Below are 22,071 nucleotides of genomic sequence, written 5' to 3'. Positions count from 1 at the left end.
TTAAAAAAAAAAAAAAAAATCCTGCAGAAAAATCATATGGTGAGCTGTAAGTTCTTTCAACATAGAAATGTAAACTTTAGTTCGAAAATTTTCCAATAGATAGCGCTTTAGATAACAAGTCCTTTAATAAAAGAAATATATGAAATTACGCCATACTTTTTCAAAAAAAAAAAAATGTTTTTAATGTAAACAAAATTACATAATAATATTTTCAAAATGTGGGCTGACGGCTACATTCACATGTTGCAATCAGAGAAAAACTCGTTGAATTTCAAGTCTTTCTTTTTTATTTACGGGCCTACTATTTGTAGCTCCATCTGTTGAAAATAGTTTGAATTAAAATTTGGAACTCATGAGACGAAACATTTAGGGCCCATCATATGACATTTCTGCAAGAACTTGTTTTTTTTATCATTAACCGTTTTCCTAATATGAATTTCTGAAAACTGACAGTCTATTTCAGGACACCCTATATTTAATTCTCTAATATGAATATTACTGTTCTAAAAATAGTCAAGGAGTGCTCCTAAGCTTTGAGAAGAAACCTAGAAATATCTCTTTGCTCAATGCATAGTTATAGGCTTTGCATCAGTAACCCATTTCTGAAGAACTGTTTCTGCTGCTCGCTTCTTAATAGATCACTTCAGATCGGTACAAAAAGCAATTATCCTGTTTTTTCGTGCCAAATGAGTGCAAACTTCGCAGATTAATTGCAAGATGATGGAGGTGTACCCAAAGCAACGTCTGGTGTATGATTACTTCTTCATGCTTTTTTTTTTGTTAAACGCAATAGAAAATTAAAATTCAACTGTATTTTTTTAATTAATAGTTTTCAATAATCCTTATATATATACAATAGCCAATGATCGAGTAATACGCGAGTTTCAACAATGAAACTCACGCCATGGCATTATAGTTTGATACTATGTTTTGGTAATGTTTAACATGCAAAGAAAGGCTTCATTGTGTCAAGGCTGAACTCGATTTGGTAACTTAACTGCTTTACTGGTAAGACTGAGTCATTTCAGGGGAATGAAGAAACGAAAGAATGGTCAGCAATGAACGCTACCTACAAGAGTTTAGGGTTAATCCACTGGAATGAATTTCTAATAACTTGCGGGTAAAAATATTTTAATTTTCATTCACAAAGAACTTTGCATTATAGGTATGAAGCACAATATATGTAGTCAAATATTAATTTCAAACTGTAAGTAAAATTCCTATCCTAGAAGCTAATAATAAAAAATGAATACATATCAACAGTCATGATTAGTCTGATTTGCAGGCAACTTTACATGGTCTTGTTTTGCCCTTTGCTAACTACTTTTCTGATAAAACATGTGTTACTATATCGGCATTATAAGTTATCTGTTCACAATAGGTTACTCATTTATTAGCTAAAGATACTATGAAAAAGTTAGCCATATATATTTCTTAAAGTTTTTGTTAAGAATTTGAAAATATTTAAAAATTTTAAACATGTCAACACATATTTTAACAAAATTAAAAAATGAAATAAAAATCGTGAATGATTTTTCGTTTACTTTTAAAAACCAAATTTAGTTTGACTTCTAATGCTATTGAACCACAAAGATGAAATAAGCGCTAAAGTTGCTTGATGTTTAGGTTCATAAAATTCAAGCATCATGTAAATTTATTGAACTTTTACAAATTCAATTGATGTATGTTATTTGATACAAAAAAGTTTTTACTGTCAAAAAATGCTAAAAAAAATTTTTAGTTAAAAGTTAAAAAATCTTTTAAATTGAAAAAACAAAATTGAATTTTATTTTGAATTTAAATTATGATTTTCGCAATCACGAGTGTGTTTGTGTGTGTGGGAAGGGGGTACGTGTATGTGTGTGTGTAGGCAAGTGTATTTGTGTCTGTGTGCAGGCATGAGTGTGTGGGTAGTTGGGTGTATATGTGTTTGTGTGGGTGGGATGTGTTTGTGGTGTGGGGGGATGTGTGTGTAGGCATGTGTGTATGTGTAGGTGTCTGTGCATGCGTATGCGTATGTATGTGTTTGTGTGTGTAGGTGTATGTATGTGTGTATATGTGTGTAGGTATATGTATGTGTGTATATGTGTGTAGGTGTATGTATGTGTGTATATGTGTGTGTAGGTGTATGTATGTGTGCGTATGCGTGTGTGTGCAGGATATGGACGCAACCTGGAGACTTTGCTCGCTAGAGGAGCAGCATCGGGAGGGCCGGCCGACGGTGGTGCTGCAAAGGGAGGTGGTGTTTTTAGTTAAAAGTTAAAAAAAATCTTTTAAATTGAAAAAACAAAATTAAATTTTATTTTGAATTCAAATTATGATTTTCGCAATCACGAGTGTGTTTGTGTGTGTGGGGGGGTATGTGTATGTGTGTGTGTAGGCAAGTGTATTTGTGTCTGTGTGCAGGCATGAGTGTGTGGGTAGTTGGGCGTATATGTGTTTGTGTGTGGGGGGATGTGTGTGTAGGCATGTGTGTATGTGTAGGTGTCTGTGTATGCGTATGCGTATGTATGTGTTTGTGTGTGTAGGTGTATGTATGTGTGTATATGTGTGTAGGTATATGTATGTGTGTGTATGTGTGTAGGTGTATGTATGTGTGTATATGTGTGTGTAGGTGTATGTATGTGTGCGTATGCGTGTGTGTGCAGGATATGGACGCAACCTGGAGAATTTGCTCGCTAGAGGAGCAGCATCGGGAGGGCCGGCCGACGGTGGTGCTGCAGAAGGAGGTGGTGGGAAATAAAGACATAGGAACATCAAAACCATCAAATGATAACAATAAGCAATCGTGATTGCTCAAAAAAAAAAAAGTTTAAACGACCAAAACGAATTAAAACTTTTCTTTCTACGTATACAATCTTAGTATAGTAGGTAGCTAATTAGAAAACTCGGGTAATTTTATTTTTGAGAAAACAGTTTGTACGTTTAGTTATAAAGAACAATTTTTGAGCTTTGTTTTGATGAAGAAAATTTTCTCTAAGAACTCGGAAGTATTTTTTTCCCGTGGAACCATTTTGTTTCCGCTTTTGAGTAGAAGGAAAAGATTTAGGGTTTTAACCAGTATTATAGAGGGGAATACAAAAAAAAAAAAAAAAAAAAAAAAAAAAGAAAAAGAAAAACATATTGTCTCCTGGTGCAAATAGACATAACACAAATGTATACAGAATTCCGATGTCTGAGTAAATAGATGTGTTGTAAGTAAAGGACAAATTTTTCAATTTCCTTGTCACTGACTGGTTTCGTAACATCCTAAGCAGAAAAAAAATGCATACGCGATAGAGCTTGTGGATAGAAACGAAAAAACTTCAGCTCTTTGATACATTTCATTTTACTTCAATCTCTGAGCGAAGTCATTTCGTTCAGGTTTAAGTTTTCTAGTTCTGCATCTTATGTATTGAATTTGCTTTTTACTAGTCATTTTAAGATTTAACTGTGAATACTACATTTTGCGACAAGTCTGCTTTTAAAGAACTGGAAATTATTTGAATGTATGTATGTGTGAATAATTTCAATCTGTGGGTTTTAGTTTTTGTATCAAGACTATTTATTATTTTTTTAGCTCATGTTGCTCTATTCAAATCGAAAAACAAGAACATGATCTTCCAGATTGGCGATTGAACTTTATAATTTAATTCAATCCTTTTATTTTTAGTTACAACATACTACATACTACTATTTAAAACAATTAAAGGGGAAAATGTCAAATATCAGCAAATTTCAACGTTTCAATTTATCATTTCCACTTCAAGAAAGTTCTTTTTCTATCCTTACTGTCAGTTAAACAGAATCATCAGTTCTTCCTCCCTGGTCAAATTACCCATCTTCCGAAATACTTTTCCTGTCGATGGTGAAAAGAGAAAAAAATCTCTCAGATGACAGTTTTTTTTCTTCTCTAAAATGAATAAGCCCGGAAATTGACAACCATAAGTCCAAGCAGGCGGAAAAAATCGTTATAAGCAATATTGATTAGAGTTTCAAGATTAGGTGTTGTGTGAGAATTAATTCGCACAATTTTAACGAGGAGGAAAAAAAAACGTAAAACTTAATTTGAACATGTTAAAGATTATTGTCTAAAGGAGATGCTGCACTGCTTTTCAGACTTGTCACGTGTCACAGATTACGAGATTTTTAAAAAATAATAAAAGATTGTGGTTTGAAAATCTAATTATTTTTTCAGCCTTCTATCTAGTCTTGTCAACTTCTTTTTACTTCCTTTTACAAAAAAGGAAGTATTGTATTCGCGAAAAAATTTTCACTCAAAATTCGGCCTTAATTTCCATTTTGCTCATCCCCGAATTAATGTTGAGTTTTTTTTTTTTTTTCAACCCGACCACACGCGGATAAGTGCTTAAGAACGTATAAAAACCCGAAGTATTCATTTTGACATTCCCAGAGTTAATTACAATGACTTTTCTCGTGACGTCCGTATGTACGTATGTATGTATGTGCGTATGTGCGCATGTGCGGATGTGCGTATGTGCGCATGTGCGGATGTGCGTATGTGCGCATGTGCGGATGTGCGTATGTGCGTATGTGCGTACGTGCGGATGTGGGTATGAGCGGATGTGGGTATGTGCGGATGTGGGTATGTGCGGATGTGGGTATGTGCGGATGTGGGTATGTGCGGATGTGGGTATGTGCGGATGTGGGTATGTGCGGATGTGGGTATGTGCGGATGTGGGTATGTGCGGATGTGGGTATGTGCGGATGTGCATAGGTGCGAATGTATGGCGCATAACTCATGAACGGTATGTCCTAGAAAATTGAAATTTGGTACGTAGACTCCTAGTGGGATCTAGTTGTGCACCTCCCCTTTTGGTGTCATTCGGGTGTTTCTAAAGGGGTCTTTTGCAATTTTTTGGGGGGAAATCATTGTTGATTTCGATGTTTACTTAACTGGTGTTATAATCAGGCGGACACTTGGCGATATAAAGCCAGTCTTTTGGTCGCCAAGTTTTGTCGCCAAGTTGACAACAAAGTTGGCGTTTTTTAAATCTGTTTTTAATTTGGCCACTGGTGATGATATTTAGAGAGTAAACTATTGAATCACATTAAAATTGCCAATAATGGGAAAATGACATTAAAATTGGGGTAAATGGAAGTCATGTGATGCACTCATCAGCTCGTTTCTTCTACGTATAAAGGTAGCTAAATAAGTATTAATAGAGATTTACAATTCTTTCAAACAATACTGAAGTAGATAAAGTGCAAAAGAAAATTGCTTGCATAATGCACGAAACCGAATCAATATACTCACAAACAAGCGCATGTCTCTGTGTGATATAAACCCTACGGTTAAATTCAATTCCTCTTTGCATAACATCTTTTTTAAGTAAATATTCATAAGCTCGTAACAAATTTATTTTTCAAATTTATGTTTCCTTTTTACAGAAACCTTAAAATAAATCTGACAACTGGAACGTCTTACTGAAAAAGGCACTGAAAATTTTCGCACAGACCCTCCATCATACGAAGTTGCTTTTAGGAAGCGTGGTTATTTTATTGAAGTTTATACGTTTATCTTAGAAAAACTTATTCTCTGGTTTGACAGTGTTGATGTATAGACATTCTTTGTAACGCAAAGACAAACATAGAAGATTTTTAGAGAATTCAACTTCATATTTTTTGTATAAAACCATGTTCAATTTTATTTTAACAGCATTGACACTTTCTTTGGAAGACTTGTATTACAATGTATTCATTTATCACTATTAAGATATTTTTTTGAAACATCAACACTTTTCTAAAGAATAATTTTTACTCATATTACGTTATAATTATATTTCCAAAGAACTTGCCTAAACACACGGAAAGTTCATGTAACGAACAGTTATCACTGTTTATAACTACACTGCTAATTAATGACTGTCAATTACGATTTTAATAACTGTTGTCAACTTCAAAATGCTGCAATAAAATGTTGGAATTAAAAATTCAAAACAATTGTGTGTTTCGGAAGTTGAAAATTGAATGGGTTAGTTTCAAAGGCATATCTGCACCGCTCTAAAACTTTCTCCGAATCGATAGTGGGATAGGGACCACCAGGTGATGTGACATGGCATGAATTAATGGTGTTTAGTTTTTGCAGTAATTTTACGCTGCTTTGCAATCTATTTCCTGCCAAACCCAGCGTGTAGGCAAGGTTAGTTTCAAAGGCAAGTCTGCACCTCTATAAAACTTCTATCAAATCGGAGATGGTTGGCTGGAGGCGACGAGGTCACTTGACAAGGAAGGACTCGATAACGTTTAGTTTTTGACGCACCTTTTGTTACCTGCTTCCTGCCAAAGCCAGCGCGACTCAGCTTAAATAATAGCAAACCGTTCTTACCTGCTGTAGTGTGTTTACGCAGAAACAGTTTGGGCCTTATAATATGACGTATAGGTCTGACATTCATGGGGTTGGACTATATTCGTTTACCGCACTGAGAGGAGTTACGCTGAATCGAGTCTGGTCAGTGTTACACTGTAAAAAAAATCCGTAAAATTTACAGAAAAAAACTGTCAGCCAGGACGCCAGTTTTCTTCCGTTTATTTTACAGAAATCTTTCGTATTTTTATTATTTATTCAAGGTGATTTATTATTTTATGAAGATTAAAAAATGAAACTATACTTTCATAAATCCATTTCAATATTTACTATACTACTACGAAATACATGTATACACAGGTAAATTTCCGAATATGCCTCTGTAACAGATGACAAAAAAACATAATAATAAAATATTGATTAGGATGCAATGAAATGGAAGTTGCAAACGATTTAAGACTTACTCGCTTTAAATAAATATAAGATCAAAAACTGGAGCACGATAACCAAAATCCAAACACGCGGGCGAAATTTCGAAGATTCGAAGAAAAACAAAGTATAACCGGTTACAGATTCAAAAAAACAAAGAAATCCTGTATTTTATTACGAACAGTTTTTTTCTGTAAAAAATACGGATAACTTCTTCAAAATTTACAGTTTTTTTTACAGTGTAGCTAATAATGTAATAAAGTTCTAGCTATACAGACGTTAAAGCTAATTTTAGTTCATGGTGTAGTAGTATAATGAGACCTCTTAAATGGCAATATAAAACCTATAGTTTAAAAATTATTCACTGTCTACAGATGTTATGTTTAAATTACACATAGAATTGTGACACGAAGGAAAACATTAAACTACATCTCGTATATAAATGTCGCACTGCACAAATGCAACTTTATATGAAATATTTTACCGACAAAAATGTTGCACAATTCATTTGTATTAATCCTCTCTTCGTTGACTACTAGGCAGGCAATTTCTGCTTCGTTCTGTGTCCTTTCTAACGTGGTTACAGATTAACAGGTTTTAAATTTTGTTGCTTTGGAAATCTGTGACATAAAACATAAAACAAGTTTGTTTTTTCTTACTTGCCGAAATTAATTATCTTTTAACAACGTTCTCACGTGGTGCTTTTCCACATCAATGTTGAACTAAATTCTTTTCATAATTAAATTATCCAGTGTACTATACATTGCACAATCTTTGCTTACTTTGAATTCGGACATTTTTAAAACGTTTCTTCCAAGTGAAAAGCGAAAAGAGCAAGATAAAAAATTTAAACACGCTTATTAAAAAAAAAATCCAAAACAAAAAGGCACATTTGTTTGAAAATTAACAGTGAAATGACGATTTTTATTTCTAAACAAATACTGTATAAAACCTTGAATATTGACCCTATGACTTCTAACCGTTCTTTCAAATGTAGCAGATAAGATAATCTTTTTAAAATCATGCAGAAAAACTACTGACGTATCTATAATATATATTATTTCTAAAAAACATTTTTTGTGGGAGCGCCTTAGCTCATTCAATACTTTATCAAAATTTAAAAGTAAGGCATCATTGTAAATATAATTTTCCCCACTTTCAGTGAAAGAAAAGAGACAATTCACGTCTTGTTTATTTCGCTGAAAAAAAATAAAAATAATGATTTGTTTTATTACCCATTGTCTCAATGCATAGCATCCCAAAATTGACACCCATTTGCTTAGTTGGGTAGACCGCCGTGCTAATAATGAGAAGGTCATGGGGAGAAAAGTATCAATTTAATGATAATTTTCTTAGCAGAATTCTGACACAAATATGCATGAATCGAAACTCAGTGTAGATTCTGAGCTACTGTTCTGTTTTTTGCTAAAATCAAGATCTGAAATTAATTGTAGTATACTAAATCCAAATGCAACGTTTTAAAATTAAATTACCAAAATAGAGGTCTTGATTTTAACTATTTCCGTTGTTTTTTTAAGCATTGCTTTAGTATATAACATTCCGAGATAGTCTTAATCGGTATGGTAGTTATGCAAATCACATGAATGTCATGGAATCGATTCTTCCATGGACCAAAGAATGTATTTTTTGAAACAATATTTCCTTATCTGAATTGCGATCCACGTTTCCATGAAAAAAAACCCCCTTATTTTATTAATGGAGCAGGATTCTAAACAGCAATCGCATTGTTGCCTTTAAATCGAAAGTAAAAAAATAAAATAAATAATAATACCTTAAAACGCAGTATCGTGTATTATTTATCAAGTGTGTGTTTTGTGGGTACGCCATAACTTCCTGAATACATACTCTAACTGAAAAAAAATATATTATTTTAAAGATTTTTTTTTTCACAAAAAATACTTTAAAAACATAAAGTCTTGAATTTCCGTGCTTCGCAAGGGGTTAATTCCATGCGTGACTCACACTACAAATTGAGAATTTTAAGATACAAATCTCTCTTTATCTCAAACTTATTGAAGCATTAACTCCTATTTTTTTTCTCGGCATAAATAATTAGCATTGAAACAAACTATTATTATTCACTAAAAGCTGTACATGACAGTTGGAAGCATTAAAATATAAATGTGACTCACACTACACGCAAAAGGAAGTGATATCTTAGTGATGTTTATATCTTTGGATATCTTCCTCTTTAACAAATTAAAAATAAAACTTGTTCTATTTATGTATCCAGAAGGTTCAAAATTAAGAAAAATATGCAACATTTATTAATATAATATATTTTAAAATATTAGGGGGCTTTTCCATACGTGACTCTCACTGCATATTGATTGTAACTCACACTACAGCTTCCAATTTCGAAACACAAAACAAATCCTACACATTTATTTTTCAAAATAGTCATATTTTATACAACATAAACCTCAAAGAACATGGTTTAAAGCAGAATTATAAGATTTGAAGTAACCCATGACATAATTATTAAAGAAACAATTTTGAAATATGCAATGCATGCGCTGTATTAAACGGCTCTGGAAGTTTCTTTGTAGCACTATCAGAAAAAGTTATATCTACGTCAGGTATGTCATCAACTTTAGGTCAAGAGAAACGTTTGGAGCCGTTATCCAACCTTAAAAGTTTTGCGGTCACGACACCTAAGCTTGGCTTGCCAATAACTTGACCAACAAAATACTTCACTAGTCTTTTGACCAACAAAATAATTTACTAGTCTTTTGCCAGAAAAAGGAACAAAATCCAGTACCCGACATTAAAATTTTAAGGTTCTTTATGTATGTTTTCTATGTTTTCTATTGTTAAAAGCACCCATTTGTGAAATTGAATATATTTTTATTCATCTCCCCTACTATTAACGACATTTTTAGCTTGTATCGGGATACTTTCTCAAAACAATGCATTTTCAGGAATCGGCTTGATTTCAATCCCATTTGGTGCCCTTAGATTATCATAGTCAGACATTTTGGATGTTATGAACTCCTGTGGAGCATATATAGAGTGAATATTCGGACAAATCTCTGCAGCCATTTGCGTGAACTCTTTAGCAGAATCAGGGTCAATTTTCCTAGATAAGGTGGCCTCTCTCTCTCGTACCACCTAAGCCGTCTATTGCACCCTTTCCACGGCTAGTGGCAGAAAATTGCCATTGAAACTTTCCTTCTAATAGAGTATCCAAATAAAGTTTATTCGTTGACGTTCTGCCTCAGATTTGCAAACCTAAATATTTCCCGGATTCCTTAATCCTTTTTCTTTGCTCTGCTTTACGTTGAGATGGAGTCTTAGCCATAGTATCTATAGCAAATACATTTAAATTATTCGTTTGTGAGAATTTTATAATTTTTAAGACGAATGTCATCAAAGTGTAAAAACTCTCATAACAAAACCAAAACTTTGACTCACACTACACACACACATTTATATTTATGTTTCCAACAGTATTCAAAATTATATCAAATGAATTGTGAGAAAGTAGTGACGTTAAGTCATAGAAAGAAAGTAAAAAATATTAGAGCTGAAACTATAGGCTCTATTTAATAAAAAATAAAGTTTTTATGTTTTGTGTGACTTACACTACATGCATTAGGATTATTCAAAAATGCAAAATTCGACTATGTTTAAGTTATTATTAGAAAAAAATTGGTATGCATTTTTATTTTGCAAGTACTGCAAAAGCACTTTTAAAAAATGCTAATATGATATGCATCAACTTATCATGTGTGTCTTTCAACACGTGTTTACAAATGTCTTTTTGATGCAAGTTTGTTGCCAGATGCAAAGCATAAAAAGCAATTTTTGCACATATATAGTGAAATTAAATCTATTTACTATAAAAAACGAAAAAACATTTTAAATATAAGTTTTTTCTTAAATTTGATCATTGGGTGTACTTTGGCATGGAAATAGCCAAGGGTCAACAAAATAAAAACTATTTTCTTCTGATTTACATATATCGCTAGTTCATCATCTTTTTTAAGATAAAAAAAGATAATTTCGATAAAATGTTAAATGCGGTCCATTAGAAATCCTCTTTCTTTTACTTTCCAGAATGGCTCAATTTACCAGTTAATTTAAATAATAATTGCTTGATTTCAATGTATAATGAGTTTTTTTTTTTTTTTTTTTTAATGTTTTGGGGTAAGACCGTTGATATTATAGATTAGTTTCCTCTTGGTTTTTTTTAAATCTTGGCGACAAATTACATCTTAAATAGATTCATAACAGGTATGTGGATAGAAGAATCTTTTTTTTCTATCTTTTAATTTAAAGAATAAAGATAGGGAAAAAAAAGAAAATTCCACAAAACAGGTATTACGAAATTAATTCACTTTCTTGATGTCATAATAAATTTTTTTTATAAATACTAAAGAAGTTTAGGTTTTAATGTTTAAAAATATTCAAAAAAGACATTTTCTTATTTAAACCATAGTTACACATCAATATACGAAAACGGTGCATGAGTAAAAAGAGAACAAATATAAAACAGATCAAATTAGTGTAATTTATTAGCTTGCGTATGCTGCAAAATGAAACACACTGCATTAACGCGAAACTGTGTAAATTATTTTTTTTGAATTTCAACCATCAATAGCAGTAAATTGCTTGCTTCTAATCACATAAACGCAGATGTGAAAGAAATTTTAAATTGATAATAGAAACGGTAACTGTAGTTACAAAAACTTAACACATACAGTGGTTCCCAAAAGTGTTCGTACATCTACGAATTTCAATGAAATAGGACTACTCTATCTATTGATTAGAATTAATGTTTTGGAATAGGTATTTAATTGTAAGATCTATGATCAATTTTCAACAAAGCTACATGAACATTAAAAAGAATAAAATAAAACTTAATTTTCTAAAAATTAAAAAGCAAAAAGTGCCGGAAATTTTGTCTCACATAAGTCTTCGTACACTTTAAAAAATGTCTATATATTATTGAATAATCTAACTTTTTATTAAGTTATTTTTTAGTAGAATATCATGCAGTATCAACAACACCTATTAAACGTATAAATAGTTTATTCTTTATTCATTTTTTTTTGGTAATTTATGAGTAAGTGTTCAACCACACTTCGAGTCTTACTGTTTCTTGCTTTATTTTCGTTTCAAAGTCGAATTTTCGGAATCCAGCCTCCAGATATCTCTAAATATGTTATATTAAGTTCAAATTTGGAGATTGAAGAGTTATTTTCTAAACTTTAGGACAATTTTTGAGGCACGAGACGCTAACGTTGAAAATCGTGTACTTGTTACCGTTATCTTGATTTAAAAAAAAATGTTGTTAAAAAAGTTGTAACCAAATTTTTTTTAAGAGTTTGAAATTGGTTTTTAATACATTTAAATGAACAGCATGATTTATTTTTTGATGAAAAAATTCCAAACTACCAAGTCCTAATGCTGATAATCACCCTCACACAAGAACGACTTCACCGTCCTGATTAACTGGTCTGAGTTCTTAAGATTAAGTTCTTAATTTTTTCTTCTGTTTATAGTTATATAACAATTAACCAAAATGTTGAATTTATTTTTATCTGTAAGTAAGACGTATTTCCAAAACGTTTTGAGCTTATTTATCATTGATTTTGTGACGAAAAGCTTAAGCTTTCTGTTTTTCGCACGGCCAAGAACATTTCTGTGAAAAGAGTTCCCATTTAATCCAGCTAATTAGAGAACTTGGAGGACAATTTTAGGTGAAAATTAAATTTAAAATTTTTCATTTAATTCTGCGGAAACTTTTATAGCACTCAAATGTGTATTTTTCATAATTTTGTTAATTGTAAACCCTCGATCACGCTTTGTCAACTTTGCCGGTTGACCTTTTCTTACCTTGTTTTCAGTTCGATTATTTTCTTTAAAGCATTTTATCAAGTACTTTACTATAGAATAGAATAAATTAACTAATTTAGAGACATTTTAAACCGATTTACCGCTACTGTGAGGAAAAAAATTCAAATTTCAAATGGTGTTTGTGTATTTTTTTTACGAATACAAACCATTTTAAAGTAATAAGCACAATATTAAAGAAGAAATAAACAAAAAATTGAAGCCAAATGACTTTTAAGGTCAACACAATGCAGAAATAATAAAAAAACGACATATGATAAATCAACCATGAATTTATTAGAAAATATTTGAGTGTACGATGACTTTTGTGGCCTATTATTTCTATATCTCTTCGTTTTTTGACCCATTCCAAAAAGAAGATCCGTCAATATTTTGAAAAAACTGCTGGGTTTTATTTAGAATGACATAGGAAAGGAATTATGTAAAAAATATTGGACTTCATATTCGAACTCAGTTACGTGTTATTTTGCTTTTACTAAAAAATTTCAAAGTGTACGAACACTTTTGGGAGCCACTGTATTAATATTGTAATAAATTAATGTAAATTAATGCACTATTAAAAATTCTCAAAAAATATACATAAAAATAAACATTTAAAAAAATATATCAACATCAAAACATTTTTCAACAGCACCGTCCTCTACAGGCCCGACTTCTCTCGATAGCCGCTGTTCCTGGTCGGTGGCGTCCATGTCCTACACACACGCACGCTCATACACACACAAGCGCCTTTACGCACATACACACGCGCCAGCGTACATACACACAGGTTTACGCACACACACAAGCCTACACATACACAACTATGCACACGTAACCGTCCAAGAGCAGAGACAGGAACCGTTTCCAGAAACAAGCGAATGGGGTAGTAACCAATGAGTAGGGCCCTGTCGCAACTCGTTATTGCGAAAAACATAACTTGAATTCAAAATTTCAGAATTCAAATTAATTTTGAAAATTCGAAAGTTTTTTTTTTTTTCTTACTTTATTTCCTTCAGAATTGAGTACAACGCAAAATGAATTTTACAAATCTTTTTTAAGAAAATCGGACGAAGAAAAAGATACTCCTTTTTCGCTTGAAAATAATGTATCTATATGTATAAATTATGTTTTATGACATTTTTTGCATTTGGTTTGATTTTCATACAAACCTTTTAAAGTACGGCTTTATTCAAGTTGTAAATCCAAAAACTACTACAGGCATTTGAAAACGTTTTGGCAGACATATGACATTTTTTGTCTCAGTATTCCTTCAAGATATTTTCGTCTTTATAGTGTTCTTTTTTTACTTTTCTTTTTGCTTAAAAGCTAGTTTGTTTCTAATGCTCTTCAACATATAAAACACCACTTTTCCTTACTTGCGCAACGAGTCCTTGCAGCCCGAACTGCACTATAACGAATGGAAGCTTCCATGCTGGAAAAAAGTTTTTATCATTTGCAGCTTTAAATGTACATTAACGTAAAATTGCGATTATTTCCTCCATTTATAGCTATTTGTTCATTCTTCTCCCTAAATTTTACTGCTAAACTCTTGGATTTAACTTTGAATCGGTACTTTACATAGTGAGTCAACAAGAATCAAATATCTTAGTGCCTTTTTCGCCATCGAAGATAAATATAGATATATTCGACGAAAAATGTAGAGTAAAGAAAATAAATATGAATTACATGTTGGAACTGAAAATAGAGAATTTGAATTGTAGAATATTCTCAATGTTTTGAGTTCATGTTTAATTACAAACGTTGTTTCTTTAATGTTTATGCAAATTAATCTTGTTCTATTTTTCTAATGCCTTTACTTTTGGTTTGGTAACAGTGTTGCCTAATGTATAAAACTGCCAGTGTTGTGGTAGTCAGGACTTGTTTTTTTTCATTTTTCTACACGCGTGTGTAAACTAACCATGCTTTTAATTTGTTTTTAATAAATAGTTTTGTTGAAGGTTAGCGTTGTCTCTCGAGTTTAAATTCAGTAACATAATGAAGTAAGAATCTGGGACATTGAATCAAATGTCCCGTACCTGCAACAAGTTAAATATGTTTAGAGTTAACATTACACTTCGTTTTAAATAATTTCTATTTTTACAAATTTGGTGGTTTCTTTCTTTTATTAAATTTCTAGGTTTAACCGTGTCTTTTAAGGGAAACACTTGTAAATGTAATCATCTTTTTTTAAAAATAAATATGTGATTACAAGAAGTATATGAAATAAAATAAAATTTATTTCTAACGAAAATAAATAAATAAATATATACATTAAAAATAAACAAATAAAAAATAATTTTAATAAACATTGATAGTTTTTTTTTTTAAAGTTCATAACCTGGATTATGTTTTTTGTCCTAAAAAAAAAACTAGTAAAAAGCCCTTGACAAATGCTACCTGTATAAATCAGTTCGCATTTGTATTCGTGAATCAGCCACGGGTACAGCGATTTATATCACAGCTCTTTTTTTTAATATAAATACTGTGTTAGTTCATAATAATAATCAATATTCTAATGATGTAATGTTTAAATTACTCTTAAAATTGAATCAGAACAATTTAAATGTTTTTAAGAAAACTCTCGCATTAAAGTAACAAAAGGAAAATAATGATTACAATGCTTAGTAAATCAAATGCGTTAGCAACAAACAGGAAAATAGACCCCTGGACCTTGAGAAGAAATTACTAAGACGGTAGTAATCTAATTCATGTCATAAAAGTCGTAACAGAAAGAACGAATGAAGCATCGACATATGAGTCAATTACTGCTTGACCTTTATCTTGTAACTGGTAAACAGTGGACGGAAATGAGCGTTTCAGCATCATCCCAAGAGTAGACTAGTACGTAAATGCAGGCTCTTTTTTTATAGCTTCAGTGGAGTTAAGATTACTTATTCGATGTGTTTGGCACATAAGAAAAAAATTAAATGTATTCAGAATTAGTATTTTACATATGCTTGTCAATGCATAAAGTGCTAGAGCCGAATGTTCTTACTTGTTTAAAAATTCCAATGTGCTTACATTAATATTATATTACATTAATATTAATTACATTAATATTAATTACATTAGTATTAGTGAGACATGATACTATTTAAAAAAAAAGCTAAATAATCCATACTACTAATGAAATTCAATATTTCGTATTTTTATTCCTGGAAACAATTCTCAATCCCTTATTTAAGTACATGATTATTCTGTTCTCCACAACAAGGCGAAAAAAACTAAGAGGTTGTAAAATTTTAGTTTTTTTTTTTACATATGCAATAAAGTTAGTAACATTAAAGATTAAAAAAGAGGTGAAAACAAATAGAGAACCTTGGCACCTTCAGAATGGAAGAAATCTTTAATAGACTAAAATTAAATTTGAAAGTTGTATTCAATGATTTTGTATCATTTTATCAAGGTTTTTTCCGAAAACTGACTGGAATTAAAGCGAATGTATTTATCAAGCAGTTAATTAAAATAAACATGACATTTATTCTTGGTGTTTCGGTTGTTTTACTTTTTGTTTATTCTCATTATATTCTTAATATTTCTTATTATTTCTATTTATTATTTTTTTTCTGACGAATATAGTGGTGTAGTGGTTAGACACTAATCTCTTACGCTCAAAGGCGCAGGACTGGTCTTGGCTACAGTCGGTGGATTTTCTAGATGCTGAAAATCGACAACATCCATGTCGAATGATTATGCGTCATGTAAAAGATCCCTCGAGTACTCGTTTGGCATGGAATATCTCTTGGCAAAACTGAATTCCTAGTGCTGTTTCGCATCAAATAGGGCTCAGGAGCCGCCATCTAGTAGGGAAACTGGACGTCAACATTCTCGTGGCAATGGCATCCCACCGAAAGTGGTGCCACGTGAAAGAGTGGTTGCTATGCCGATGACGGGGGACTGCGCCAGGTCTTTAAAATGCAGTGCCTCTACCGCAGCCCCCTTAGGAAGAAAAAAACATTTCTATTTGTTGAGGGAAGGAGGGGGGCTTTTTTTACAGTTTGTTGTGACAGTAAAAAAAAAATATATGCGAAATGAACTTATCAATCTATAGAGAAAACTACCATCTTCTTTTTTTTTTAATTTTTTTTTTAAAATAATTAAGCGGTTACCATTTAAAATTTTAAAAATCCGTGATTACAATTATTAAGTTTTATAAGACGAACGTCTTACAGTAGATGTAACACTAAATAAGTATTCAGTTCCGAATATGACCGCTTTTTTAGCTAACCGACTGCAAAAGGAAATCGCAAAGAAAGATCAACCAACAATGCAATTAATTGAGAAAGTCACCTTATTTGTAAAAAAAAAAAAAATAAGAGTACAATAAAAGGCAAAAAGAAAAAAAAAACTTGTCTCATTAAAAAAAAAAAAAAAAAAAAAAAAAAAATTGGTGGTCATGGTTAAATGAAAAAAAAAAAGTGTCGGTAAAAAAATTATCTTTCCATTACCTCTCTATCGACGCCTCAAAAATTACATAATGATGTCTAAGTGTGGGAAAGGCATTTAGTAATACGTAAAATCTGTTTCACCAAAATAAAGGGCAATTTTTTATTACGTAATTTATTTAAAATGTAGGGGAAAAGGGGGCTCTCTCACATGTGAGCACGGGACACATGTGTTTTACTAAGATCATTTGAAGGAAAAAATCTGGAAAAATTATCAAAATAAGGACAGTACCAGTTGTACCTCTTGGACAATCATTTAGAGCAATGAGCCATTTTATGTTTCTGTGGTGCCATTTTCTATGTTTTAGCTATTATTGAAAAAAATATCACTCTCTTCATCACCTGATAAAACTTTTAAAACTAACTGAAAATCTAAACCTAAGTATTACGAACCATTGTATGAACATTCAAGTAAATTTATAACAATATTTAAATTTTATATTAAATTGAAAATTCTTAATTTTTGCAAGTGAGCTCTAAAGTAGACGATTTACACTTGTGGACGCAACATCTAGCGGCACAAGTGAACAGTTCCCATAGCCGCTCTGCGTAATATTATTATTAGTGTAAATATTGTAATTGTTAAAAAATGTGTAAATAGTTATAATTATTTTTGTATAATCAGTTTGCGAGTTTATTGTTAATTTGTATTACTATTATTAAATATTTTTTTTTATTTATGTTCATATATTATTTTTATTTTTTATTTATTGAGCAATCACGATTGCTTATTGTTCTCACTTGACTATTTTTGACGTTCCTTTGATTTTTCCCACCACCATCCTCCGCACCATCACCGTCGACGGGCTCCTCACGATGCTGCACCTCTAGCGAAAGCCGTCTCCAGGTTGCATCCATGTCCTACACACACGCGCATACATACACAACTACACACACACACACACACAAACACATACACCTACACACACCTACACACATACGCAAACACATACACACATACAAATACATACAGACACGCATACATACAGACACCCACACATACACACATACAAATACATACACACACGCATACATACAGACACCCACACATACACACATACAAATACATACACGCATACATACAGACACCCACACATACACACACACATACACACAACTACCCACACATTCATGCCTGCACACAGACACAAATACATATGCCTACACACACGCTTACATACACATACTCGTGATTGCGAGAAGCATAATTTGAATTCAAAATGTCAAAATTCAAATTAATTTTTTTTAATTATTTTTTTTGTTACTAAATAGTTGATAAATAATTTAGTGTTATATTATACTTACAGGAAATAAAAAGACTCAAAATATTTTCATTTAATTAAAATCTGAAGTTCGAAGTCATTTTAAAATAGATTATCAAACAATGTATGAAGCTTAAAAGCAAAATATATATAGAATAACCCTTACATAATAATAAAAAAAAAACATTTGCATTATGTAGTCATACAAGCTTTTTTTCTAGTCTATTCAGTGATCAGAAAAGGCTTCGAGACCTTAGAATTTGATGATGAGCAGATATTCGAGAAAAAATATTTTCTTAGTTGAACAATTACTGTACGATTGAAACTGACGCAGTATAGGCTATAAAACCTTCAACGTATTTGGTGTTTAGGTATATTTTTCATATTGAAGAATTTTCCTTTAATATGTGACGCTTCTCTTACATTTTTAACCCGTGTTCATATGTGTCCCATTCCTGTTCGCATTTGACCCCCTCCAAGGGCACATGTGAACAACGGCAGACTTTTTTTTTTTTAAACACCATAAAGTAAAGAAATATTTTTTAAAAAATGTTCAAAAAATCCATGACACAAAGAAAAGTTTATTCAACTATGGGGACCCTTTTGCGTTGAGAAATTAATTTATAATATTTTCTGAAATATAAAGAAATGAATTGAGGCAGTGAGAAGCAAAGGGATGTAAGTGGACATTTTCAAGTTTTGAGTAAAACAAGTATAAAGATTACGTCCTAGGTAGGCTTTCATTGAATATTCTTCCTAATTCATACTGTATACCGGAACCCATCAGGGCTACTATTACTATATTTTGACCCAAGATAGAGCAGGGGTTCACGTACCATTTGTGTACTGGTTATCTCCAAATTTTTATTTTCGCCACTTACATCCCTTTGCTTTTCACTACCTCAATTGTTCTCATGTGCCCCCTTTTCCCCTACTTAATTTAATCACGTATGGAAAATTAAAAATACAACAAATACAAAAATTAATGAAATATTTGGCAATTTGAGTCCAAAAAGTGTCTCTTAATGAAATTTTTAATATCAGACACTCGCAAGTAAAGAATTTCCCGTGAGATCATAGCAGTTTTATGTTGGATTAAACTTTTTAAAAAGTATTTGTTTATAAATCAAGTCACATTTTGTTACACAAATTATAGGTCTCTTCCCTTTTTTGCACACCATCTTCCCTTCCTTTTTTACATGTTATGCTGTTTTTCTGAATCATATTGCTGTTAAATTGCTGTGATGTATCTCAATTCTTGTTACTCTCTCCCTCTCTCTTGTCACAAACTGTCAGAACTTCACGAACACCCTCCTCCCCAAAGCGTGACATCATTTGTGGACTTCCCTAATGGAATATTTGTTCTTGTAAGACATCATTTATTTTAAATACTTTCACTATTAAGTAGCAAATGTTTCAGAACTCAAGATTCAGCTCATTTTAATTAGTAATCGGTTAGAACCAATTAAATCTAGTTTGTGTGTAAAGCTGTTTATTTTAAAACTAAGCCAGTTTTATCACTTTTCATTATGTGTTACATAACTTTTTTTTTTTTTCATTTTGTGGTAGTACTTAATATAGTGTTTTTGTATTTTAATTGTCTTTTCATTTTGTTCAAAGCTATTATTTTTAGACTTTTTTTTCATAACCCATCGTAACTGTTTAAAATTCTTTAACATCTTATAGTTATTATTAAATGTTAAACATCAAAATATTGTGATTTAAAAAATAATTTAAAATTGATAATGTGTTGTTCTTTCTGGAAAAATTAAAGAAACGCAGTTCACAAATTTCGTTTGGAAAATAAATAACGGCTTTCATTCGGCAAATAGAACTCCATATTCTAAACCTAAAAATATTATTTATAATGAAATCACTGATCATATGAACTGGATTCGAATGTCAGTGTCCTAAAAATCACACAAAAATATTTATTTTCTGCGCCACGTATTGCTCTTTAACTACTTTCAAGCAACTTATGTTTACATTCAGCATTATGTTTTCAGTTTTTCACTGTAAGCAGTCAGTCTTGATTTTACGTATAAAAGAAAACCAAAGAAAAGCCAAATTAATTTATGGAAATAGATTCATGCAGTAATTAATAATGCAATTAGCGAGTCTTTGCTTATATTTCTTTAAGGAAACAACGAGAAATTTCTTTTTTCTAGCAAAAGGTATTTAAACAATGTTCCCGGAGTTACAGTCATATATAATCTACAGAAAAAAAAGCTACGGAAATTTCAGAATGAATAATGTTATCCCGTTTTTAAAGAAATATTTGGACAATGTTATAAATGGGGAAGCAATTAAATAAATGGTTTCCGTAGAAAACTATTTAAATGTATGAAGAAAATCATTCTAATTAAAACAAATAACAATGTGTCCTAGATAGGAGTTTCTATGTAAAGAAAATGCTTTTCATTCCTTTTTAAAACTGTTTGAAGCTCTAACTTAGTAACATTTTGATATTTGTTTTCATGCTTCTGATATGGGGAATTAAAATAATTTGGAAACGTTTGAAAACTACTTTTAAAGTCTAGTTTTATGTTCTTCTTTCGAATGCAATCGATAGACATTTGAAAGTGTACAACGTGCAAAAACACTTAAATTAACATTTTAATGTTAAAGTGAATTAGAAAGGCTGTTCTTTAAAAAGTCTACAACGTATTGAAATAGTAATAAAAATAATTTCATGATTACAAATTGCAAAACTTTTTGCATACTCAAGGAATAAATTTGAATTGATGAAACAAACAAAGCATTTTTCAAGTTATATCATTTTTTCACACTGACCATCTGGCTAATTCTACTAATGTTCATGAAAATGGGATTATAGTCTACAAAAGCTGTTGCAAAATAAAGAATTTTTCAAATTTTTAATAATACAAAACAAAACATCGTCTATGAGACTAAAATAGCCCAAAATGTAGCTTAAATATTCACTTAAAAAACCAGTTTAAAAAGCACCTTGATTAACCAGATACAAAACAACATAGACTTAAAAGGTAATGAATAAAGTTCAAGACTTACTTTGCATGAACGGGTTAAACTTGCACATGAATTCTCCGAGCACGAAAAGAGGATATGTCAATGTGCTAAGAATATGCGGACCCATGCAGAATATACATATCATTGCGTCCGCAACAGCTAGGTTAGCAACATAAAAATTGATGGTAGTCCTCATTGATCTATTCAGTGCTACAGTCAGGATTACACTGATGTTGCCCAAGAGACCTCCAATGATAATTAACACGTACGCAAATATCTTCATATAGTCACTGAAATCCAATGTCTTGAATATAGCTGGATTTCCTGGATACGTTATATTTAGTAGCGCAGAAAAGTCATCATCTGATGTGTCATTCGAATTGTCATATTCGCCGCAGCTATTGTCAGCCATTTTGTGCTCTTTAAAATCCTGTTCTGATTATAGAAGTATTAGTTTCGGTAATAAACATGTTCTGATGTATATAAATACATGTCAACAACATTTGTTATGCGCATGAATTAGCTTCAGTCTAAATTTGAAGTTCAAGTTTATGTTCAGGCCGCGGATTAAAAATTCAGAAAACTAATTCCTGAGCTTATTGTGGGCATACTAAAATCGGCAAGTGTTCCCTACACAAAGAGCATTTATTAACTCCGAAATAAATATTACGTTTTATAACTAACATAATATTCAACTGCATTTGAATAAGGAAAGTTAACTTCTTATTTGCATTTCGTCGTGATTTTGTAGACTATAAATATTTATTTAACTCGAATT

General features: G+C 31.4%; 1 protein-coding gene across 1 annotated transcript in view; it reads right to left on the bottom strand.

Annotated features, from left to right (window-relative positions):
• The window catches only part of LOC129235205 (QRFP-like peptide receptor), a 107,602-nt gene extending 85,897 nt beyond the window's left edge, over positions 1-21,705 (bottom strand). The window contains exon 1 of the mRNA XM_054868912.1: positions 21,336-21,705. Within this exon, the coding sequence (XP_054724887.1) occupies positions 21,336-21,705 (370 nt within the window). The remainder of the gene's footprint in view (positions 1-21,335) is intronic.
• Positions 21,706-22,071: the final 366 nt, after the last annotated feature.

This window comes from Uloborus diversus, chromosome 2 (genome assembly GCF_026930045.1).
Source record: "Uloborus diversus isolate 005 chromosome 2, Udiv.v.3.1, whole genome shotgun sequence".
In the NCBI taxonomy this organism is placed as follows: domain Eukaryota; kingdom Metazoa; phylum Arthropoda; class Arachnida; order Araneae; family Uloboridae; genus Uloborus; species Uloborus diversus.
This window is presented reverse-complemented; position numbering and strand designations above follow the sequence as displayed.